General features: G+C 32.9%; 1 protein-coding gene across 4 annotated transcripts in view; it reads right to left on the bottom strand.

Moving 5' to 3' along the window:
- LOC126879171 (zinc finger protein 91-like) overlaps window positions 1-22,459 on the bottom strand; it is a 33,313-nt gene extending 10,854 nt beyond the window's left edge. For 2 of the 4 annotated variants that reach the window (XM_050642200.1, XM_050642201.1), the window contains exon 1: window positions 21,892-22,459. In XM_050642200.1, coding sequence (XP_050498157.1) covers window positions 21,892-22,120 — 229 coding nt within the window. In that variant the 5' untranslated portion in view covers window positions 22,121-22,459. Of the gene's footprint in view, window positions 1-12,308; window positions 13,119-21,891 lie in introns of all 4 variants that reach the window. The other 2 variants (XM_050642202.1, XM_050642203.1) reach the window with 2 other exon arrangements.
- Window positions 22,460-23,515: the final 1,056 nt, after the last annotated feature.

The raw sequence follows: 23,515 nt of genomic DNA, 5'->3' as shown, positions 1-23,515 counted from the left end.
CTAAAAATCACACTCACTGTAATATAAATATCTGACTACAAGTGAAAATGAATGTAAAAATAAAGAAATGCAATGATCACATTAAAGGTTAATAAAATGTAAGGGGGTTCGGACAAAAAATCCCCACAAATTATACCTGGATAAAAAATCTCGGGACAATAATAATCCTCACAAATTTTTTTTTGGATAAAGTATCCTCACAAAAAATAAGATAATACCTTAAGATTTATGAACTCATTCACAAAATGTATTTTCTCTCTCTAACTTATGTAGGTCTTATCTTATGTAACTCATGTATGTATCTCTCTAATTCACTCCACTATTGTTTAATTTTAGATTTATTTATATGTATCAATTTACTCCGCTATTATAAAAAATTCAGACTCGGCTCAATGATATCAAATAATCGTAATTTAGAGAGGAATCTATTCATGTCAATTTTATTGCACTTGAGTGACATTTTCCATAAGATGCGTGCGGTCTCCTTTACAAAAAGGAACAGGTTTTTTGAAAGATCAATCAAGATTATCGTTTTCAGGACCAGCAGGTAGGGGCCGTTCAAGTATTACGTAACGCAGGTTGGGGGAGGGGGTCAAAAATCTTCAAAAATTGCGCTACGCAATAGTTAAACGCCCATTACAGTGCGTTACGTAGGGGGAGGGGGGTCAAAAATCTTTAAAAATCGGGTTACGTAATACTTGAACGCTCCCTTACCATCACGAAGAGGAAATGATTTGAACATAGTTATTCAAAGCAGAGTGAGCAAAATATTTAAGCGAATAATATTACAACGAAGAAATACTGAATAGATGGAGAGAATACTTCGAAGAGCTTCTAAATGAAATTCCCACAACAGAATATGCAGAAGAAGAAGAAGGAGAACCGAATGAAAATATTGATCAAGAAGAAATACAGGAAAGACCACCTAATGAAAAAGAAATAATAGAGAAACTAAAGAAAAACAAGAGCCCAGGTAAGGATGAAGTAACAGCTGAAATGTTTAAATATGGAGGACCAGTACTAATTAAGCATTTGGAAGAGCTGATAAAAGAAATTTGGGAACAAGAACACATACCAAAAGAATGGACTGAAGCCACACTGTGTCCAATTCACAAAAAAGACGACAAAAGTTTATGCCATAATTACAGGGGAATAGCCCTACTAAAGGTTGCATATAAAATACTTGCAGTACATATAAAAGACAAGATAACACAAAAGATAGATAATGACATAGGAGAATATCAATGTGGATTCAGAAGAGGACGCAGCACGGTGGATCAAATTTTCCTGCTGCGTGAGATACAAGCGAAAAGCTACGAATACGGGAAATCTACAATGGCCCTATTCATCGACTTTAAACAAGCTTTTGACAGAGTTAAACGAAAAGAAATATACAAAGCACTATGTGAAATTGGAATTAGTGAAAAACTAATAAAGATGGTAAAAGTTACACTCAGAGAAACAGAGAACAGGGTTAAAATAAATGGAAAGGAAATCAATAAGTTTAGGGTCGGCGAAGGGGTACGACAAGGAGACCCACTGTCATCATTGTTGTTCAGTATCCTTCTTGAAATGGTCATCAGAGAAGCCGAAATTAACAGGACAGGACTTGTATACCAACGAAAACACCAATGCTTGGCATTCGCTGATGACATAGTGCTAATAGCCAGAAGTAAACAAGAATTAAAAGAAATACTAAAAAGACTAGAGGCGATAGGAAGAAAGAAAGGGATATACATAAACGAAGAAAAGACTAAATATGTATATGGAATGGATAAAACGAGAATACACGCAAGGGCAATATCTGACAATAAACACAGAGGCAAAAATATATACATTCGAAGAAGTAGAGAGATTCCAATATCTAGGAGCGACATTCACTAGGAGACCAAATATAAAAGAAGAAATCCAAGCAAGAATTATGGCTGTTAATCGTTGTATCTTTGCTCTAAACAACTTATTAAGAAATAAAAACATATCTAGAGGGGCTAAGATAAGAAAATACAAGACAGTGATAAGACCTATAGTATTGTATGCCAGTGAAACATGGACGATGAACAAATCCGAGCAAGTCATGCTTAAAGTGTGGGAAAGAAAAGTCCTAAGAAAAATATTTGGCGGAAAGATATGGAATGGAATGTGGATAAGAAGACCAAATGTAGAACTGGAGAGGATGTATGGTGAACCAAACATAGTAGGGATCATAAAATCACAAAGACTGAGATGGTTGGGACATATCCAAAGGATGCCAAACACGAGACTTCCCAAAAGAACACTAACGGGAGGAATAGGAGGAAGGAAGAAGAAAGGTAGACCGAAAACCAGATGGAAGAAAGATGTTGAAAAAGAAATAGAAGAACTGAAAATCACAAATTGGAAAAATAAAGCAGCAAATAGGAGAGATTGAAAAAGAATAGTAAACCAAGCCATGGGCCTTCTAGACCTGGAGAGCTAAACTATATAGATTCCCACAGCCTTAGCCCATTCCGCATATTTATCATCATAAAAAAAACTCACTCTTTTGTCATGTACAGTTACGGCCAGTGAATAATTTACAGGCTGGTTTATCTAGGAGCCGATTTTTTAAATTTTTACCTCGTTTAAAAGCACCACTTGCGTCAACGTGACGTTGCCAGTGGTGTACCTAGAATAGGCTGATTAAATTTAAAAAATCAAAATAATAAAAATAAATTTTACAAAATTTATCAAAATGAAAAATATAGAAAGAAGATTTTTTGAATAAAATGGATTATGGTCTTAATATGGTTTAGTTTCTTATTTTATTTTTCAACACTCACGAAATTTTTGACAAGCATTGACTTTTTGAGATTTTTGACTTTGACATTTATCAAATCCGTACGACACTGCAATTTTACAGTATTACAATATAAAAATTAAAGTGTAAACTATTCAGTGACCGTAACTGTACCTACACTGTTTTGTCGAGTTTTCGACATGGAATTAATAATAATAATAATAATATAGAGTTATATAGAGATATGGAGAATTATGGTTTATGGTTAGGATCGCTGCCTGGGGATCGCCAGGGCACGTCTGGAGCCGGCGCTGGACGTGACAGCATGCGGGACGTCGGTGGCAGGGTGTTGAGGAGGCGGGCCCCTGTCACACAAACAGCTACAGCCCAACAACAACAGCCACAAGCGAGCCAAACAACAGCAAGAGCTCCACTCGCTGAAGGTGCTGCGCTGGAACATCAGCCGGCGCTCACTCAAGCGGGACGACCGAGGCAGCGCATGAAATGGACTGTGTCCATTAACGAAAGCATTTTGCGCTCCTATTATAAGGTGACAAACCTCGGTCAATAAACGATCGGCTACAGACAACAGCTGTATGCCGAATTTTGCAGGGAGTACCCAGATATTCAAGTATCGGAGCAAAATGATATTAATATGCACTTTTAACTAGACAAGTGCCGAGTTTTAAATATAGTCAGAGGAAAGATACAGCCCGGTGGATTCGATATGCAAAATGGCCAGAACATCGAGGCATGGGTGAAAACGATATATACAAATATCTTGGAGTAAAGCAGGCGCGGAAAATTGACCATAAGCAAATGAAAACTGAGATAACTACTGAGTTTATACGAAGGATAAAACAGCTGCTTCGTTCACAGCTTAACAGTAAAAATTTGTTTAAGGCACTAAACACCTACGCTTGTTCCGCGCTTAGCTATTCATTTGGTATTGTTAAGTGGACAAAAACAGATATAGAAAATCTTCAGCGAAAAGTACGAACACACCTCACAAAGGCACAAAAACACCATCCTAAAAGTGCAGTAGAAAGAACGACATTACCACGGAATCTAGGAAGAAGGGGACTTATGGATATAGGTGAGCAATTAGATAAACAAATTGCCAATTTAAGATCTTATTTTCAGATGCAAGCTGAGACATCTACTCTACATCGCGCTATTTGCGCAGTAGATGACACAACACCGATCAAACTGAGGGAACCAGAAATGCGCATAAACCACCTCACTAAAGACGAAAAAATGCGCACCTGGATGGGTAAACCTCTGCACGGGCGACATCCCAATGAGGTCAGCCAAGACTATGTCGACAATACAGCGTCGAACTATTGGTTGACATCAGGAAAGATGTTCCCTGAAACGGAGGGTTCATTACTGGCCATTCAAGATCAGGTTATACCAACCAGAAATTACCTGAAATATATCATCAAAGACCCTCAGGTTCAAAACGACAGATGCCGATATGGATGTCAAGCCCAAGAAACCATCCAACATCTTACAGGGGGCTGCCAGGCATTTGCTGCAACTGAATACAAGGAACGGCATGACGCAGTTGGAAAAATACTTCATCAAGAGATAGCTATCAAGCTGGGACTTCTCCAAACGGACCATCTCCCGTATTATCAATACGTCCCCGAGAGTATGCTTGAGGATGGCAACTACAAGCTATACTGGGACCGCACTGTGCTCACAGACCAAACAGTGGCACATAATAGACCAGATCTCGTACTAGTTAATAAATTAACAAGACAAACAACACTAATTGATGTGGCGATACCTAACAACAATAATCTACGTAGTAAATTTACTGAAAAGATCGCCAAATACAGAGATCTGGAAATTCAAATACGAAGGCAATGGAGAATGCAAAGTACCCAGACGATACCTATTATTATGTCTACTACTGGAGTCATTCCGAAGACCCTCCTCGAAAGCATAAAAAAGCTGGGTCTAAATGAACACCTTTATAAGACCATGCAGAAAGCTGTACTACTCGCGACGGCCAGATGCGTACGAAAATTTCTGGGAGAAACTCCAGCATACCAAGTCACCTAGGGCTCGATAACACGGAAAGAGTCCCACCAGAGCTCAATCCTTTTGATACCGTAGGTATCTGGGATGAGTCAATTTTCCCCTTAGAGGGAGTGTGAGCCGTATGGCTAAATCTGGAATAGAGTTTATATATAGCAAAAAAATTGTACAATACAAAAGATATATCACAATATATAAATAAACCCAGTTTCTCACAGAAGTTGTGAGCCACATGGACTACACGTGAGGTTTGAGTTTTTTTAACACTGTTCTAAGTACAAATTCTAATATTTTTACAACAATTTTACAATTTTAAAAGAGAAATATGGAAACTTTTGATAAATTAAAATTAAAATTAGTAGAAAAAAAGAGTTACTTATCTAACATTTCAGTTCCTTACTTTTTTACTTTTTACAACATACAACAATTAAATTTCAACAATTTTACAACATTAAAATATAAATATGGAATCTATTGACAGATTAAAACTAATAAAACACAAAATTATTTATCTAATTTCAGCTCATTACTACCTATTCACTAATTCACGTAATTTATGTCTGTTACCATGGATCCACTTTTTTAACTCTTTTTTAAATTTTTTATAATTGTATATTACTTTAATGGTAGACGGTAGGTTATTGAAAATTTTTGGTCCCAAAAAATCAATGCAACGTTGGCCGATTGTTTTTTCTTTTTTTGGTACTGTTGTTAAATTTCTATTTCTAATTTGGTATGTATAGTGGGTACAATCCAGAAATGATTTCTCGTTGTGTAAATACAATAAAGATTTGTAAGAGTACAACTGGTTTAGATCCATGAAATGACTGTCAGTAAATAACTGCTCCACTGAAGACCTTATACCCCTTCTATATATTACTCTAATAATCCAATTTTGTATAATGTTTAGATTTTTAAGGTGAGCATTGTAGGCTCCACCCCAACCAATAATCCCATAGGCCAATTGTGATTGTACGATTTTAATTCAAAATTTGATAATCGATATTATAATTCATGCTCAATATTAACTGCTAATCATTATTTTCGTACCGGTTTCATGTCGATAGCTATAACTCCCATTCGCTGCGGCTGAAAAACATTAGAGTCGATTGCATTCACGGGAAAACTTTTACAGAAACTATTCGGAATTTTTTGTGGGGAGTTTTTGTCCGGGGATAATTTGTCTGGGGATTTTTTGTCCAGTTGTGAGTCAAGAGCGGTACAGAAATAATATTGTGACACTTTTTGTCGGGGATTTAAAGACCTTTTGTCGTGCGCGTAATTTAAGAATCCGTAAGCAATGATTTCAAAAGGATGGCGCAACAAGCCATACAGTTATTATGTTTAACATAATATTGGATGCAATAATAAAACAAGTGAAGAAAAAAAGAGGGTACAAAATGGGCAATAGAGAGATAAAAATACTCTGTTACGCTGATGACACCGTGTTAGTAGCAGAGTGCGAAGACGACCTACAAAGATTATTGCACGAGTTCAACATTAACGCAAAAGAAATGAATATGAAAATATCAGCCCAAAAAACGAAAAGCTTAGTAATTACCAAAGAACCAATAAGATGCAAATTGGAGTTAGACAATCAAATTATACAACAAGTAATGACTTTCAAATATCTGGGAATTAATCTATCAGCCGACAACAATATCGAAGAAGAGGTAAAAGACCAAATAATTAAAGCCAGTAGAACGGCCGGATGCCTAAACGACACAATTTGGAAAAACAACCACCTAAGATTGGAAACAAAGGCCCGAATATATAAGTCAGTTATTAGGCCAGTTATGACTTACACGGCCGAAACAAGACCAGATACAAGCAAAACACGAAGACATCTGGAAACCAACGAAATGAAGATCTTAAGAAGGATTTCTGGAAAAGGACTACACGATAGGGTAAGAAGTGAGGAAATCAGACGCATTTGTGGGGTAGACAATATAAATACCTGGGTAAAGAACAGAAAAGAAGAGTGGAATGAGCACATAAGCAGGATGTCTGAATCAAGGATAGTAAGAATAGCCAGGGACAAGTCACCGTTAGGCAGGAGAAGTATAGGACGCCCAAGGAAAAGATGGAATGATAACTTAGGGGCAGAATGAAAGGCACCGTTGAAGAAAAACAGGCAGTACTACCTATATAAAAGAAGAAGAATATTATTTAATCAACAACTCAAAATATTCCCGATGCCATGTCAAATATTTAATATTGTCACTGTCTTGTCATCATATTCTATTCGACTCAGTGCGTTGTATGACAAAGATAGCAAATGTTTTTTTTTATTTAATTTGATGGCTTAAGGTGGATTCACATCAATAAAAATTTGTGTGTGTGTGTGTGTGTTGTATTTTAAAATACAGATAAAATATTTGCGGCACAAATTTAAACCTGGTAATAAATATTTATTTTGTGTGTTGTACCGCCGAATGAACTTAGCGACAAGTGGATAATCAAGTCCACATTAACACTACTGTGCGGCGAAAATTTCTTTGAAGTCGACTGAAAGACCGATGGCACGACGGATAGCGTGCGTTGTATGTCACGAAAATATTTTTGCATAAATCCATGCGGCGCGGCGCACAGTCCACATCAACAAAAAGTTCAACGCACACGAGCAAATTTGTGTCAAATACAATATTCGCCCCTTGCGTCTCCCCACTATTTACAGTCACGTGACACGCTGTCAGATTTTGTAAGGACGTTTTAACCAGAGAACAACAACCACAGAGAAACGACACGACCGTACTTAAAACGTGTACCGTTTTTGAAGACGCATGCGCGAACCTGGTTGCTTTAAGTGTTTCCAATACATGCTAATTCTGTCCCTCTGGTTGTTTTACGATAGTCCGTAGGCGTGTATGGTAAATACTCGACTTAACAATTTTGTTTGAGCATTTATATAATAATTATAATAGTTAAAATGTCTGGTTACTCGTGTGTGGTTCACGGATGTTCCTCTGCGACAGGAAGAGGAATAAGTTTATTTAGATTTCCTAAGAATAATAACAGGTAATTGTTATTGCTTTGTAATTTTTACATATTAGTTATTAGGTATCTAATAGTCTTAATTTGACTTGATTAAATATTATTGATAATAAATCATGACGAAAGTGATTCATTTCCTTGTATACATTACCCCTACCTACGTAATGCATAAAAAAACTAAACTTCGCTCTGCCAAGCAAGGGATATTTCAAAATAAAAATAATAAATTTGGTGTCAGTGCATGTATTTCATAACAGACGCAAGTCTCCGAAGGGCCAACCAGGTCAAAACAGATGTTATCCGGGTGTCATCGCACTCCAAGATATCCTATTTTTACGAAATAAAAATAAAGAGTTCTAGACACGACAATTTCTGATTTAAACGATGCAAACAAAATACTATTCAAACTGAAAATTGTTGGAGACATAATTGGGAAAATCTTGCCAATGATTCTTAAAACCTCGATCAATATAAAATATTTACCACGATTAAATGCCTTTTAGAAGTCAATAAAAATAAAAAAAAAACAGTAGATGGGGGTATAACAGTATGCCAACGAAAATATGTAATCCGCTATTCTGTTGGCAGCTATTTTGGATTTTCTATAATGAACTCTTTTCTACTAGTCAAGCCCCTTCATTTGATATCCATATTGAGGTAGTTGTGAAATTAAATAATATGTAACCCACCATTTTTTGGCGACCATTTTAGATTTTCTATAATGAACTCTTTATTAATAGTCAAGCCCTTTCATTTGATACCCATGTTGAAGTAGTTGTGAAAAAATATGTAATCCGCCATTTTATAGCGGTGGACATCTTGGATTTACAATGATACTGAATGTATGTAGTATAATATGTAATGTTACAAATCGATGTAATTGTAACGATTCATATAATACTTTTTTGATTATTTTTTAGATTGTTGCATATTTATATTTATAGAAATATACACTCTTACAGTACTTCTTGGGTTTTTATGCGTTTGCTCCGATATTCGACTTTAAAGGAAAAATGTACTTTTGATAGGTTTCCAAGACAAGAACAATATTGACATTCAATTTCAACATAAAGTTTCTTGTTATCGATCACGAACATTTGTCACCCAAAGAGAATTGGAACTTTCAGAGTTTGTGACATTTCCGTAGCCGTCACTGGTTGATGAGAATACATCTCTTTCACTTCAGTAGAGTGACAATAACGTAGATAACAGTTTTACGTATTTATTTAAGAATTGACTACTGTACAATTTTACAAAAATGCGTGACAAAAGAACGTGTTTATTCTTCACAGTCTCGAGGCCAAGTCATTATACATAAAAATATGAATATATGAAAACCGGCTGGTTCGGCACTAGATTTTGGATCTATATGTTGTGACAAAAACAGTCCAGGCCCGTCGCAGCGGGATTTAAATAAATATTAAATAAAATATAACAAATTAATTTAAATCGTAAACAGTCACAATGGCTGTTATTTTTCGATAACCTATATAAAAAAATATAATTTATTAGGAAATACCTCGACGAACAAATTATATCTTGTATCAGCCCAAGCCAAAAACAATCAGTGAATGTCACACCTACCGTAATAAATAGGTATATTTTATTATTGGTCTTTCAATGCCAAAATCAGGATAAACAAAAAGGTATTTTTATTTATGGTTCCAATCAATATGATTTTCACCATTACTTTGCATTGTGCGATATACCGGGTGTCCACTTATATTTTCCCCCATTTTAACTGCCTATAACTTCTAAACGACTCAAGATAGAAATATGCGGTTTTCGCTGAAATGTTTTATTTTAGTAAAAGTTTTGTCTGAATGGATTTAATTTTTTATATCGTTCTCAAATACGAAAAGGAAAATGGCGGATTTTTGAAAAAAACGTTGTTGACTTTTTTTTAATGGAACACCCAGTATATTTTTTTGTAAATTGAAAGAAAGGTCATTCACCTATCCAGCGATATAAAGTTTTTCAAAATCGGTTGTCAAATCACTGAGTAATTAATTTTTAAAATGAGAGGTGCAACGTGGATATGACATACCTAAATAACATAACTAAGCGAATTCATGTGACTTCCACATTGCATTTCTCATTTTAAAAATTAATTGCTCAGTTATTTGACAATAGATTTAAAAAAAAATTATATCGTTGGATAGGTAAATGAGCGTTTTTTAAAGTTTTTAGGTAAATGACCATTTTTTATATCACTTTTACATAAAAAATGGCGGATTTTTGAAAAAAAAAAACGTTGTTGACTTTTTTTATTGAAACACCCAGTATATTTTTTTGTAGCTTGAAAAAACGGTCATTTACCTATCCAGCGATATAAAAATTTTTAAAATCGGTTGTCAAATAACTGAGCAAATAATTTTTAAAATGAGAAATGCAATGTGGAAATCACATAACATAATATCATTTTGCTTAGTTGTTATTTAGGTATGTGATATCCACGTTACACCGCTCATTTTAAAAATTAATTACTCAGTGATTTGACAACCGCTTTTGAAAAACTTTATATCACTGGATAGGTGAATGACTTTTCTTTCAATTTGCAAAAAAATATACTGGGTGTTCCATTAAAAAAAAGTCAACAACGTTTTTTTCAAAAATCCGCCATTTTTCTTTTCGTATTTGACAGCGATATAAAAAATTCAATACATTCAGACAAAACTTTTACTAAAATAAAACATTTCAGCGAAAACCGCATTTTTCTATCTTAAGGCGTTTAGAAGTTATATGCAGTTGAAATGGGGGAAAATATAAGTGGACACCCGGTATTTGCAATCTTTTGTAAATCAAAAATAATTCCATTATTATAAAGAATGCCAACAAAAGCCGGCCCTGTACGCAACTTTTTTCTCGGTGCAATATTTTATATTTATTGAAAGTCAACATAAATGCTTAATATTATTTACGAATTTATATTGTGTGATATGCCCACTGACTATTGGTTCCCTGGTCGCTCTGGTTGCTTTAAGTGTCGTTGGCGGCTTAGCCACGAAAGATCAAAGGCGTGTCGTTTCCAGGGTTGTTAACTCTACGGATTTTTCCGTAGATCTACGGATTTTCGAAATTATTTCGGATTTTCGGATATCGGCCACATTTCTACGGATTTTTCAGTTGCAGCCATCAAGAAGCTAAAATGGGGATTTTTTACTCTTAAATTGCCATTCTTCTTCTTTTTTTTGTCCATCAAGTGTCATTCTTCTTCTTTTTTGGTCTGTCAAGTGCTATTCTTCTTCTTTTTTGGTCTGTCAAGTGTCATTCTTCTTCTTTTTTTGATCTGTCAAGGGTCATTCTTCTTCTTTTTTGTTTGTCAAGTATCATTATTCTTCTTTTTTTGGTCTGTCAAGTGTTATTTTCTGTCAAATTTCTGCACTACGGATTTCTACGGATTTTTGAAGCGCCCTCTACGGAAATATTCGGTTGCGGTGTTAACACTGGTCGTTTCTCTGTGGTTGTTGTTCTCTGGTTTTAACATTGATTCTTATGGAATTATTTTGTTAAACTTGAATAGTTTATTTTGTAGTGATATTAACCGAATACAATTGTTAGAATTCATTAGTTATTAATTATTTATAGTGTAATTTATAGTACAACAAAAATATTTTCTTTTCGTTAATAAAGATTTATTGACATAAACTGCGATAGTGAGGCTATGTATACATAATTAAACTGTTGGAAAGTGAAGAATTTATATCAGATTAAGTGCGTTTTTATTTTCTGTTTATATTAATACATCATATCACTAGCGTGACATGGTATTTTTTTAAATGTCCCATTTAAACATACACAAAGCGTCCTTACAAAATTTCAAAAAACCGCCACCATGAGCAGGTCGGTCGATTTTGCTTTGACACTTTGTTAACGCTTGGAGCGAATAACAACGTAAATTTTTATTGATGTGGATCCGGCTTTAGATAGCGAATGTTCGATTTGGAAAATATAACCACGGGCATGTGGCATGTGTTTCGAATCCTGAAAAATCTAATAAATATTAAAAAAAATAAATGCAGAATGAAAAATCAAATTATTATCGAGGGCCCGAAAGTCCCGAAAGAATAAATAAAAAGTTTCTTTTGAATGAGATATTTGAAATTAAAAATCATACTACATTTTCTCTTAGTTTTTCACCCCTGTAACTTATTAAAATAAACATTATAGAAGTTTTCAGGGAGTTTCGGCCTTCGATAAGAACGTAATCTTTCATTCTTCGTTTAAATTTTTCAAAAACACTTATTAGTTTTCTCAGGATTTGAAAAAAATTAATCCCATTTAAATAGCATTGGAGCCGAAACTTTGTACCAATCCCCTTAATTACGTTTTAAGATTATTGAGGGTTTTTTTCTCTACTGTGTGTCCTTAAATAATGTTTCATAATATTTATTTGAGAAAACCGGTACAAACTAATTTTTACACTTGTAAATTTTTTTCCCAGTGTGCACTATCAAATGTCTTTTTACATGACCTGCTGTAGTAAACTGCTTAAAACAAATTTCACACTTACGAGGTTTTTCTCCAGTGTGCATCATTAAATGCCTTTTCAAATGACCTCGTTCTCTAAAGTTCCTAAAACAAGTTTCGCACTTATAGGGTTTTTCTTCAGTGTGCACTATCAAATGACTTTCCAAATGGATATTCTGAGAAAATTGCTTGAAACAAATCTCACACTTGTATGGTTTTTCTCCAGTGTGCACTTTCAAATGTGTTTTCAAATTACTTTTTAGACTAAACTTTTTACAACAGATTTCACACTTGTATGGTTTTTCTTTAGTGTGCACTTTCAAATGTGTTTTCAAAGTACTTTTTAGACTAAACTTTTTACAACAGATTTCACACGAGTACGGTTTTTCTCCAGTATGTACTCTCAAGTGCTCTTTCAAATCTCTTGATACACTAAAATGCTTTAAACAAATTTCACACTTATGAGGTTTTTCTCCAGTGTGCATCATTAAATGCCTTTTCAAATGACCTCGTTCTCTAAAGTTCCTAAAACAAATTTCGCACTTATAGGGTTTTTCTTCAGTGTGCACTATCAAATGAGTTTCCAAATGGCTTTTCTGAGAAAATTGCTTGAAACAAATCTCACACTTGTAAGGTTTTTCCCCAGTGTGCACTCTCAAATGTTTTTTCAAACTACTTGTTTGACTAAACTGTTTAAAACAAATTTCACATTTGTAACGTCTTTTTCCACTCTCAACTTTCCTATTTTTATTTAATGGTTTTCCTTCAGCATGTGGATTCCTATAATTTCCTTCGTAGGATGAATGTTCAGTTATTGTCTCCAAAATTTCCATTTTGTTCTCATGGAGATAATCTAAAAATCAAAGTGACTATAATATAAATATTTGACTCCAAAGGAAAACGAATGTAAAAATAAAGAAATGTAATGATCACATTAAAGGAAGGCTAATAAAATGCAAGACAGCTGATGTGTACTCAAGGACATAATAATTACACTTTTATAAAAAAGAACTTTTTTATAATAAAACGTTTTTATTATTTATAGGAGAGAATATAAAATAATTTGACGATATAAAATGCTTAAAATTCCAAAAATTACACTATAATAAAAAATTACTTTTTATAATAACACGGTTTTGTTAGATACAGGACACAACATGTTTCGAAAGAATAAAATATGAATTTTTAGTAGGTGTATTAACTGTTAAAATTATAAAATTACACTAGTATAAAAAAGTACTTTTTATAATACCACGGTTGCACGAAAACATGCATTGTTTCGGATAAATTCAAAAAAGCTTATATTTTTCTAAAACTTTCTTTGTTAGTTTATATAAAAAATTAAAGAGAAACATCCTGTTACATCGGTTTAGAGGGGTCGGTATGGCAGAAATATTTCAGTCACCCCCAGGGTGACTGAAATTTCGTACAGTGGACTTCGATACTGAACATACTAATTCTTCCAATTTATTCCATATATCGCTATGGGTGACTCTTCTGCATTTTACAGCAAAATTCTTTAAAATTCGTTGCCGTCTGAGGGTGACTGAAATCTTTCTGACATACCGACCCCTCCAAACCGATGGAACAGGATGTTTCTCTTTAAGTTTTTGACTCTACCTTCAAACTGACGATTAAGATATACCATATTTGTTTGCTATTTCTCTTTGATACATGTGGTATCTTCTAATAGAGCAGTAACAGAAGAGAGCAGAAGAGGTTTGCTCAACAAAAAGATCTTATCACCCATATGAAAAAAATCCAATCGAAGGAATATCTTATCTATCATATATCTATCTCCATTTAATATCTTAAAATAAATTAAACAAATTAAAAACTAACATTAATAAAGACTTATATTAACACTTACTACTGCAAATTTTATGAAAATTTGAACATCAACCACTAATTTAACTAAAAACTATAATTGAAAAAGTCGAGTCATTGCACCCTTTCAGCCCTTTCTATTACCATCTGTCAAGTTTTCACAATTCAATGAAAATCTCTCACCATCTTTAACTTAAACATCCCATTCAAAATAGTTAATTGTAAAAATGCCACAAGCTTCAGAACAACATCTTTAACTTAATTATACAGTGTGTCCACGGATGGGGTGTACAAGAGGAAAAACTTTCTTATTTTGAATTTTAGCGAAAAATGTCATTCTTGATAAAAAGTTTTGCTTGTTCTAAAACCCCATAAAACAAAATCAAATTCAAGTTTTTCAAAACCTGCTTAATTTTGTAGCCTATTTTATGTAAATTTCCCATACATTTTTGAACTAAGTTCCAAATCGTAAAAATAATCTAGTGTTGCTAAGCTACAATGTTGCCTAAGCTACAATGTACCTAGCTTAGTAACTGTCAACTCCGATACTTAATTTGTGAATTCACATTTTTCGACAATATTAGGCGTTCAAAAAAATTTTATGATTGGATGCTTAACATTAAATTAAACACTTAAATTAAACACTATAAATATTAGAGCTAAACCATTATTCTCAATTAGTTTTCATTATACCAACTACGGATATAATAGTCCTATATGTACCTAGATTTCATAGACTGGGTAATGAAATTAATAAAACTACAGATCTGCTGGGAGTTAGTCAAACCTGGTTTAAGAACCAACTGAGGGAGTATTTAATGTATAGTCTGTTCGCTAAACTCAGATGCAACTTTCTAGATATTTTAGTCGGTAATTTTGGCAATTTTAGTAAAATTGGCAAAAAATAATTACTAAATAGTTAATAATCACTAAATAGTTAGTAATTTTGCCAATTTTTGCAAAATCGGCAAAAAACAAAAAAAAAATATCGACTAAAATATCTAGCCAGTTGCGTCTGAGTTTAGCGAACCGACTATAATGTTATTGTGATATATTTATTTGTTAGGAACCAACTGAGGGAGTATTTATGTAGGTAATATGTTATTGTGATATATTTACTTGTTAGTAGGTTAGTGTTAAAAATGTCTATATATCTTTATATTGTAAAAAGGAGATTTTCCGTTAAATAAATAAAAAAAAAACATTTTCTTGTCGAAAAAGAATGACAATTCGCAAATTATTTATCGGAGTTGACAGTTACTACTAAATCTACCAACCCTAGATTATTGTTATGGTTTCGAACTTAGTGCAAAAATTTATAGGGATTTGCATAAAATTGGCTACAAAATTAAGCAGGTGTTAAAAAACTTGAATTTTATTTCAATTTATGAAGTTTTAGGACAAGCAAAAAATTTTTATCAAGAATGACATTTTTCGCTAAAACTGAAAATAAGAAAGTTTTTCCTCTTGGGCACCCCATCCGTGGACCCACTGTATCGCACGATTATTAAGTAATTGTTATTTAACCCATTCAGCAGTTCCATATGACTTTGAACATGCTTGTAAGGCGTTTCAAAGACAAAAAACTGATATTTCTAGGGTGAGCCTAATAAATTAAGCAGGGACTGTACATTGTACCATAATGATTCCCGTTAAATAATGTACATACTTCTAAACAAACAGACAATAAGTACAAACTAGTCTCCACAAAATATACTAAAAGGTAAAAGAAAAAACATTCAATATTGTAAGATAGTTCTTTAATTTTTCCATAAAAATATATAAATAAAATTAAAGCTGTGCGATATTGATACAGGGATCAGAGTTTCTACTAGAGATATCAATGTGATACTTTATCAAACTTCTGTTTAACACATTGAATGCGGATGTCTGATCCTAAGACTTATACTCTGAATGTACAAAATAAACACATATTTGAAATGTATACAATCAATGGCATATAATCTGCTTATTGGCAAAGGCATCATGTGGCGACATAATGCAGTCCACACAGAACGTGTTAAGAAGTAAATTATAAAACTAAGAATCTGAAACAAATATCCATTAGATCAAGCTTGTTGAAATGGAATGACTCAAAAAAGAAGAAAAACTGACATTAAGAAACTGGATATGTTTTTCATTTAAATTTTTTATTATTTCTCACAGATTTACTTTTATAAAAAGTTGTAATATTATAACATACAACAATCATCTTAATGTTGGAAATAGGAAATAATAAATTCAACATTTCAACCACATTCAAAACAACAAACACATTGAAATCTAAGTATTCTATCTAAAACTAAACCTAACAATGAATAAGAAAGAACAAAGAATTTTATTTATAAAATACCTTGTGAATGCGAACAATTTTATTTAGGTGAAACATCAAGACCATTAAACATTAGAATAAGTGAACATCAGTCTTATATTAAAAATAGAGAATTTGATAGATCTCAAATATGTCAACATGCATGGGATAATGAACATAGAGTTCAGTGGAGAGATTCAAGTATAGTCCTGAAAGAAACAGATAGTAAAAAGAGATAAATCAAAGAAGCGGCTCTAAACCGGCTAAAGCGGCTAAATGAAACCAATTGTATCACAAATTCCTCGGTAGAATGCAGTAGGATGTGGCTACCCATACTAAAAGAGGAAGTCAATAGAAAGAAAATACCACGATTAGTAAGTCAGTAACATATCGAGTTAGTACAAATTTTATATTTTAGTATTACTTATTGTATATCTATGTATTATTAATATTATTTATAATTTAAACATATTAAAGTCAGAATTTGGTATTAGTTTTTTGAAAGTAAATTAAATGTAAGACCAAATACTTACGATGTCATGATAGTATCATGAAGTTTTTTTTTCTTGGTTTTCCCTCGTGATTTACTATGGAATCTCTAGGGCGAGAATTTTACTGTCACTGTTGCATTTGGTTGTCTTTTTAAAGACATATCACATGCTATGATTTTTTGTGGCGGATATTCTTGAGTTGGGTTGATTTCATGTAATCGAATGAACTATCTCTTAATAAAATCGTCCCATGAAAGCAACTCATCAATATTGGCAATATCATTTTAAAGTCTTCTACTTTAAAATGTATAATACATTGTCTGAATTGCCGATATAAATGAGTCAGATTAAATAAATTATTAAAAGAATTTTTTACTAAGCAACAACATTTTTGTTTAATTTAGTATTATTTTGTATTTTGACAACGACACCTGACTTGGGCGTCAAAACGTTAATAAAATCATTTTTTTGGTAAAATTGTAGCTTATTTCCCATTGAAAATAGTGTATTAATCATCTTAATAAATTTTCTTTTTTTGTACATTCTGGAAAAAAAATGAAAATTCTACCAGTTAAGAATTTTACAATTCTATCAGTTCTACCTGTCGAGTAGATAGCAAGACTAGATGTATGTGTAGAGGTTTCATCAGGTGTACCCAAAACAGGTCCAATCAGGTGTACTTATTCCAATATTTAAAACCAGAATAATAATGTACAACTGAAAAATGTGACAGATTCACACTGCTTGAAATGCATAAATATACATAATAAGAATAGGTCTGGATCCCGCGTGTGAAAAAAAGTTGATTAATAGCAAGCTGAAAATTTGTTAATAGCTTAAGCGTGTCTAGTCGTACAAACTTTGGTATATGGGAACACTGGAACAGGGAAAGTTTTAATTGTGGAATAGGTTAAAAATTTGTAATTGAAATTCTTTATTGAAATAGAAATCCTACTAACAATATTTAAATATGAATTTGCTTAATTAAATGTAACATACAATATACAATACAAGCAATATTATACAACACATACAGATTTATTAAAAATTATTGAAGATATTCTTCTTTAGCGGCGAATCGATTGAGGGTAAAATTGTACATTTACCGCGCGCCTGCGCACACTGACAGTATAGTTCTGACAGTATGTAGTTCATTGCTAATCTTAAGATGTATGTATCTGTAACCGTGCAAATAAGTAACTAAAAGAATATATTAGTGGTTTTAGGAAATGTATTATTTATTATAATTCTTGTGTTTTTGGATTAATAAAATATTATGTAAGCATAACATTTTTACACTATATGTCGCCGTGTTGTGTAATTATATCCGAAACTTACATATCTATTTCTAGAGCCTCGATGGAGTAGTTAGAAATGCGTTAGCACTGAGATTGGAAGGTTGCGGGTTCAATTCCCGGGTGATTCATATTTTTTTTATTTTTGGTTGTTTTAAAAAACATTTTTTGAAAGTGGTAGATAAGAAAGTTAGTTTGATTTTTAAATAAAATACAAATAACCTTTTAAGTATATTTACTTCGTTTAAATTACCTATTATATAATAGAAGAATATCTTCTTAGACTCGGACAAACATAAGTTTGGGAATATGATTCAAAACTCGATGATGCGCAGTGGTTCTTGTTTACTAGCGTTACCTTGGAAACGGCTAGTTTGCTGATCGCCAGTGTCGTAGTTAGAAGTGCATTACGTATCGCAGAGAGTGTTTAACTTATTGGTTTGATCGTGTTGGATATTTTATTAATAGTTTTTAGCTTAGTGTTTGGTATATTAGTAGTAGTAATTAGTGTATTATTAAGACATTTAGTGTATCTCTAGTGCGTTAAGTCATTAGTTATTTAACAATATGCCTCATAAAAAGATAGGAATCAAAGGGCTGGGATTGAATAGCCAAGCAAAGGCAATCATTTATAATGTTACTACATTTATGGAACAAGAGGCAGCACATTTCAAAACAACCGAAAACCTGTTAATACCTTTAAGTAAATTGACGTAAGTATTGTTAATGACATTTTATTTTCTTGATATTAAAGTTACTATTATTCTTATTTCATCAGATTCTTCTTCTTCTTCTTTAGCCCTTTTCTATCCACCTTTGGACATAGGCTTTCCCCAAATCTTTCAATATCTGTCTGTCCTTGGCTGCGCTTTTCCAGTGAGTTCCTGTAGCTGCGTCCACGGTCTCCTGTTTTGTATTTCAGCATTCCATCTTTTATCTTCCTGTCTCGCATTGTGGCCTGCAAATCTCCACTTTAACCCTGAATATGCTCAGTTAAATTTTTTACGTTTGTTTTCTCTCTTATCCATTTGTTTGGTTTTCTGTCTTGAAGTGTTATTCCCAACATGAAATAAAACATGAATTAATACAATAGATATTTTCTGCGAGTCCTTTCTATTTTGTTTATGTTGGCCTTTGTTAATGTCCATGTTTATGAGCCATACGTCCTAACAGAAAGGATGCTCTGATCAAATACACAAGTTTTTAGGCACTGTTTCTTCTTTCACGCCAATATTTTGCAATTTTTTTTCGCAATATTTTCGTTTAGTAACATTTAACATTGGTAATTGTAGGGATAGGATTCTAGCAGCGGCGACGGGTATAAGTAAAAACACCTTAACCAAAATAAGAAAAGAAGGTAGAGACGTAAATAAAAATGGAGCGACTAGTTTATCTTTTAAAAGTCCAAAAAGAAAACGTTGTCGTTCCAAAAAAATTGAATTGAGCAGTGGACAAGTGAAAACCATCAAAAATATTATATACGACTTCTACACCATCGAGAAAAGATCCCCTACAATTAATGGTAAATAGTTTAAAAGTTAAAAAATTATTAGTTAATGGGAAATTGATACCTATATTTTTTTATGGTAAATAAAATAGAGTAAGTAAAATTATAAAACAGTTGTTTGTACCCGTTTAGAACGAAATAAAAGTTTTTTCGTAAACACACTGATATAGATACATTTTTAACAAAAATGGTAGATAGATACAATTCTTTTACGATTTTATTTACTTAAAGTATAAAAGAAAATTTACTTTCCAAATATTTTAACGATTTCTATTTATTTAAGATATCTATCAAAAACTAAAGAACAAACAAATGGAATTTCCAGGGTCAAAGGACACATTAAGGAAAACGATAATTGGATTAGGCTTTAGGTAACATAGTAAAAGTAATTATTCAGCTTAAAAAATAAAATTGTATAATGGATAATGTATTTTAAATTGATATTTTGTTGACATCGTTTTAGTTCAACTTTCTACAATTTACAGTTATGAAGAATGTTTTTTCAAAAGTACCAAGTATTTATAATCGATAATTTGTTTAGATTTCGATTTCCGAAAAACTGTAAACAAAAAATAAATCTCTCCAAGGTTACATACGATTATACATAATTTTTATTTTTCTCAAATGAATTGTTCTCACGTCTGTATGTTTTGATACATTTAAAATTTAAACCATCGTACTTTTGAAAAGATATTTTTCAAATTATCTCGAACAAATTACAGGTGGAGAAAAACCGAAGATATATAATAGGAGTGTCCTAATGGAAAGTTATAACATTCGTTTAAAACGAACATTTTGCTCATTATTTTATCAAATGCAACTGATTATAAGCTTCATAATTATTAAAAACTATGAAAATAAAAAGAAGCAAATTCATTCTTCGCTTTAATTAAATATAATTTAGGTACTATTATAATTTACTTATAAAAATTTATTTCAAATCTGCCTGTTTTCGTCCGCCACTGGTAGAAATGGTTTGCTTGTCTGCGCGAAACGCTACGTCGCAATCCCAAACTTATGTTTGTCCGACTCTACGTGCGTACATAGTACACACACATTCTTTTTTTTTATCTAGGTAAAATATATGTCTTCAGTAATTTTTTAAAAATTTGAACTGTCAGTGCGTTTTTAACACTGGGGGGAAGATGGTTAAATTCATTCATACATTTGTAAAACAGGGATGTCATTGTGCTATGTTTATTAGTTTTTTTAATATCAAAATCTTCAATATTTCTCATGGTATATGAATGAACTTGACCCCTCAATGTAACATATTCATTAAAATATGCAGGCAGCATTCCTTTTTTTAATTTAAAAAACAGTCAGACCACAAAAACGTCACATGTATTTTGTCCGACAGAACTTCCAATTGATTTGTTACCCTTTCATTAAACTCTCATGCAAAAACCAGACTGCTATTTATCACCAAATGGGCATTTTAATGAGTGGAACACTTAGAACATGTCAAATGACATAAATTATGACAGGTGATAAATAGCAGTCTGATTTTTGCATGAGAGTTTAATGAAAGGGTAACAAATCAATTGGAAGTTCTGTCAGACAAAATACATGTGACGTTTTCGTGCTCTGACCGTTCCAAATTTTTAACCTATTCCACAATTAAAACTTCCCCTGTTCCAGTATTCCCATATATCAAAGTTTGTCCGACTAGACACGCTTAAGCTATTAACAAATTTTCAGCTTGCTATTAATCAACTTTTTTTTATATGTGGGATCCAGACCTAGAAATGGTATTATGTCAGACAGCCGATTATTATGGCGATTTTGCTGATGTCACAGGAGTAGATCTGTCAATTGATGCTAGAAGGCCCAATGTATACAATGGCCCATTGAATATACCACTAACTAACAATGTTAGTAATCGATAAAAGGGCCAATGTCAAGTTTGGCCCTTTTAACACATTCACGGACATGACTGCATATATGCAGACACTTCAGGGACGTTACTGTGTAAAGATGGAGATGTGAATTATTTTATTATGACTTTGGTTATAATTACACTAATATTACGGCTTTTTGATTGAATTTGACATTGGCTCTTTTAGCATAATATATGAAAGTGTGTATCAAACCATGTTTAACTCGAAACATGGTAGTTGGTGTATTCAAAACCGCAAAATTGACACTTGCCCTTTTAGAACCAAGCACAGATACTTTATGGTTATTATACTAACCTTTTTCAGTTTTTTGGTCTTCTTCAAATGGGTGAATATTTTCATGTTCTATTTTAGTATTTATAGGATGTTCCTTTACGTCTAAATAATCATTTGTGTCATGTGTACTTTGCCATTTGGATTCCTCCTTGATTTCACATTTAAAGTCATCCAAAGGAGCATCATCCAGGTCATTACACTCTACTTCTACTTTACAGATTTCCTCATTAACTTCTTGTTTTACTTCCATTGGATTACACTTGATTTTATATGTATGTATTTCAGTAATATTTTTACAACCAAAAAGTGAAATCACTATAATTCTAGGAAACACACACAGTTTACATTACAAAGAAATCTATTCATTTTTATTTTTCAATAATTTAAATTGAAAATTGAAAACGAAAACAATGGTTGCTACTTTGCTACTCTGCTAAAAGTGACAGTGACATCAATCAGTGACAAATGGCATGTAACATGCATTAGTCTATGAGCCAGCTAGGTCACCGTGGTCCTGATGGGGTCCACCAAGACTTTTGGGGTCCACCAAGACGGATGCATCCGGAGGCAAGGCCCCCAGAGGGGAACTGCGTTCGGATGTACTCCGTTTACTCTGAATCCAACACACGCCTGGTACGGTCGTTAGAAGATTCCCACTTCACACAAAAAAAAAAAAACCAAAAATTTTGGCTGCCGATTACGAATATCAAAAGAATATAACTTTAATACAAATAAAGATAAACTAATCTAACAAATTTTGTTGGAAAGTATATAAATTAATTAAGCTTTAAAATTAGACTTTGTAAAGCTTATTTGCATGCATCGAAGAGTCGAAGCCGAGTTACAATCGAAAGAGTTTCGAAAAATATTTATTTTACAAACATTTTGCCCTAATTTTACAATATTTCGAGTTCTAGTTATTGGATTAAAGTTTAGTAAACGCCATTTTCTTTGTTTTTTCTTTTACGAAACAAATTTTATTTGAAAAAAATGTTATCCCTTTTAGTTTACAAGCACCCACTCGAATCGAAATCCACTCTCGAAATTCGTAATCTTTCTTTTGTTTCTTTCTCCCCTTCCTCCCCCTTTCAGTTGTCGGAGTTGAGTATAGTTTAGCTACACATTCATTCACCTATCTCTTCCATTCTTTTCTGTCTTGTCTGTTATTTATTAAGATAGCACAGAATCACAGAACGTCCCAAGGACGTCCGTTTCAGGTCCCAATTAAGTCCGAATGTACGGGAACCTCACTCGGATGTCCCCAGGCATTATAAATCCAGACGCCTCCAGGAAGTAGGATAACGGACGTCCCCTGGACATCTGTTTCAGGTCCCACTAAGTCAGAATGTAATGGGACCTTAATCGGACGTCCCCAGGAAGTACAATTACGGACGTCCCTAGGAATTACTAATTCAGACCAGTTCAGGAATGGCTCTAATGACCTTAATTTATTTGGCATCTGCAGTGTTGCCATACTTTATTTGTTTATTTCTTGTTTAATTTCAATCAATGGTACAATCACGTATAATGTCTGCCGTGATAAGGTAAAAAGGAGTAAGTGCCAAAATAATGGTTTTGAGTTATTTGTAATTTAAGATTTTTTCTTTCACCCAATTTATTATTTCTATAATTTTAAGCAGAAAAA

Source organism: Diabrotica virgifera, chromosome 1 (genome assembly GCF_917563875.1).
Source record: "Diabrotica virgifera virgifera chromosome 1, PGI_DIABVI_V3a".
Classification (NCBI taxonomy): domain Eukaryota; kingdom Metazoa; phylum Arthropoda; class Insecta; order Coleoptera; family Chrysomelidae; genus Diabrotica; species Diabrotica virgifera.
The sequence above is the reverse complement of the archived record's forward strand: the minus strand, read 5'-3'. Positions and strand labels throughout refer to the sequence as shown.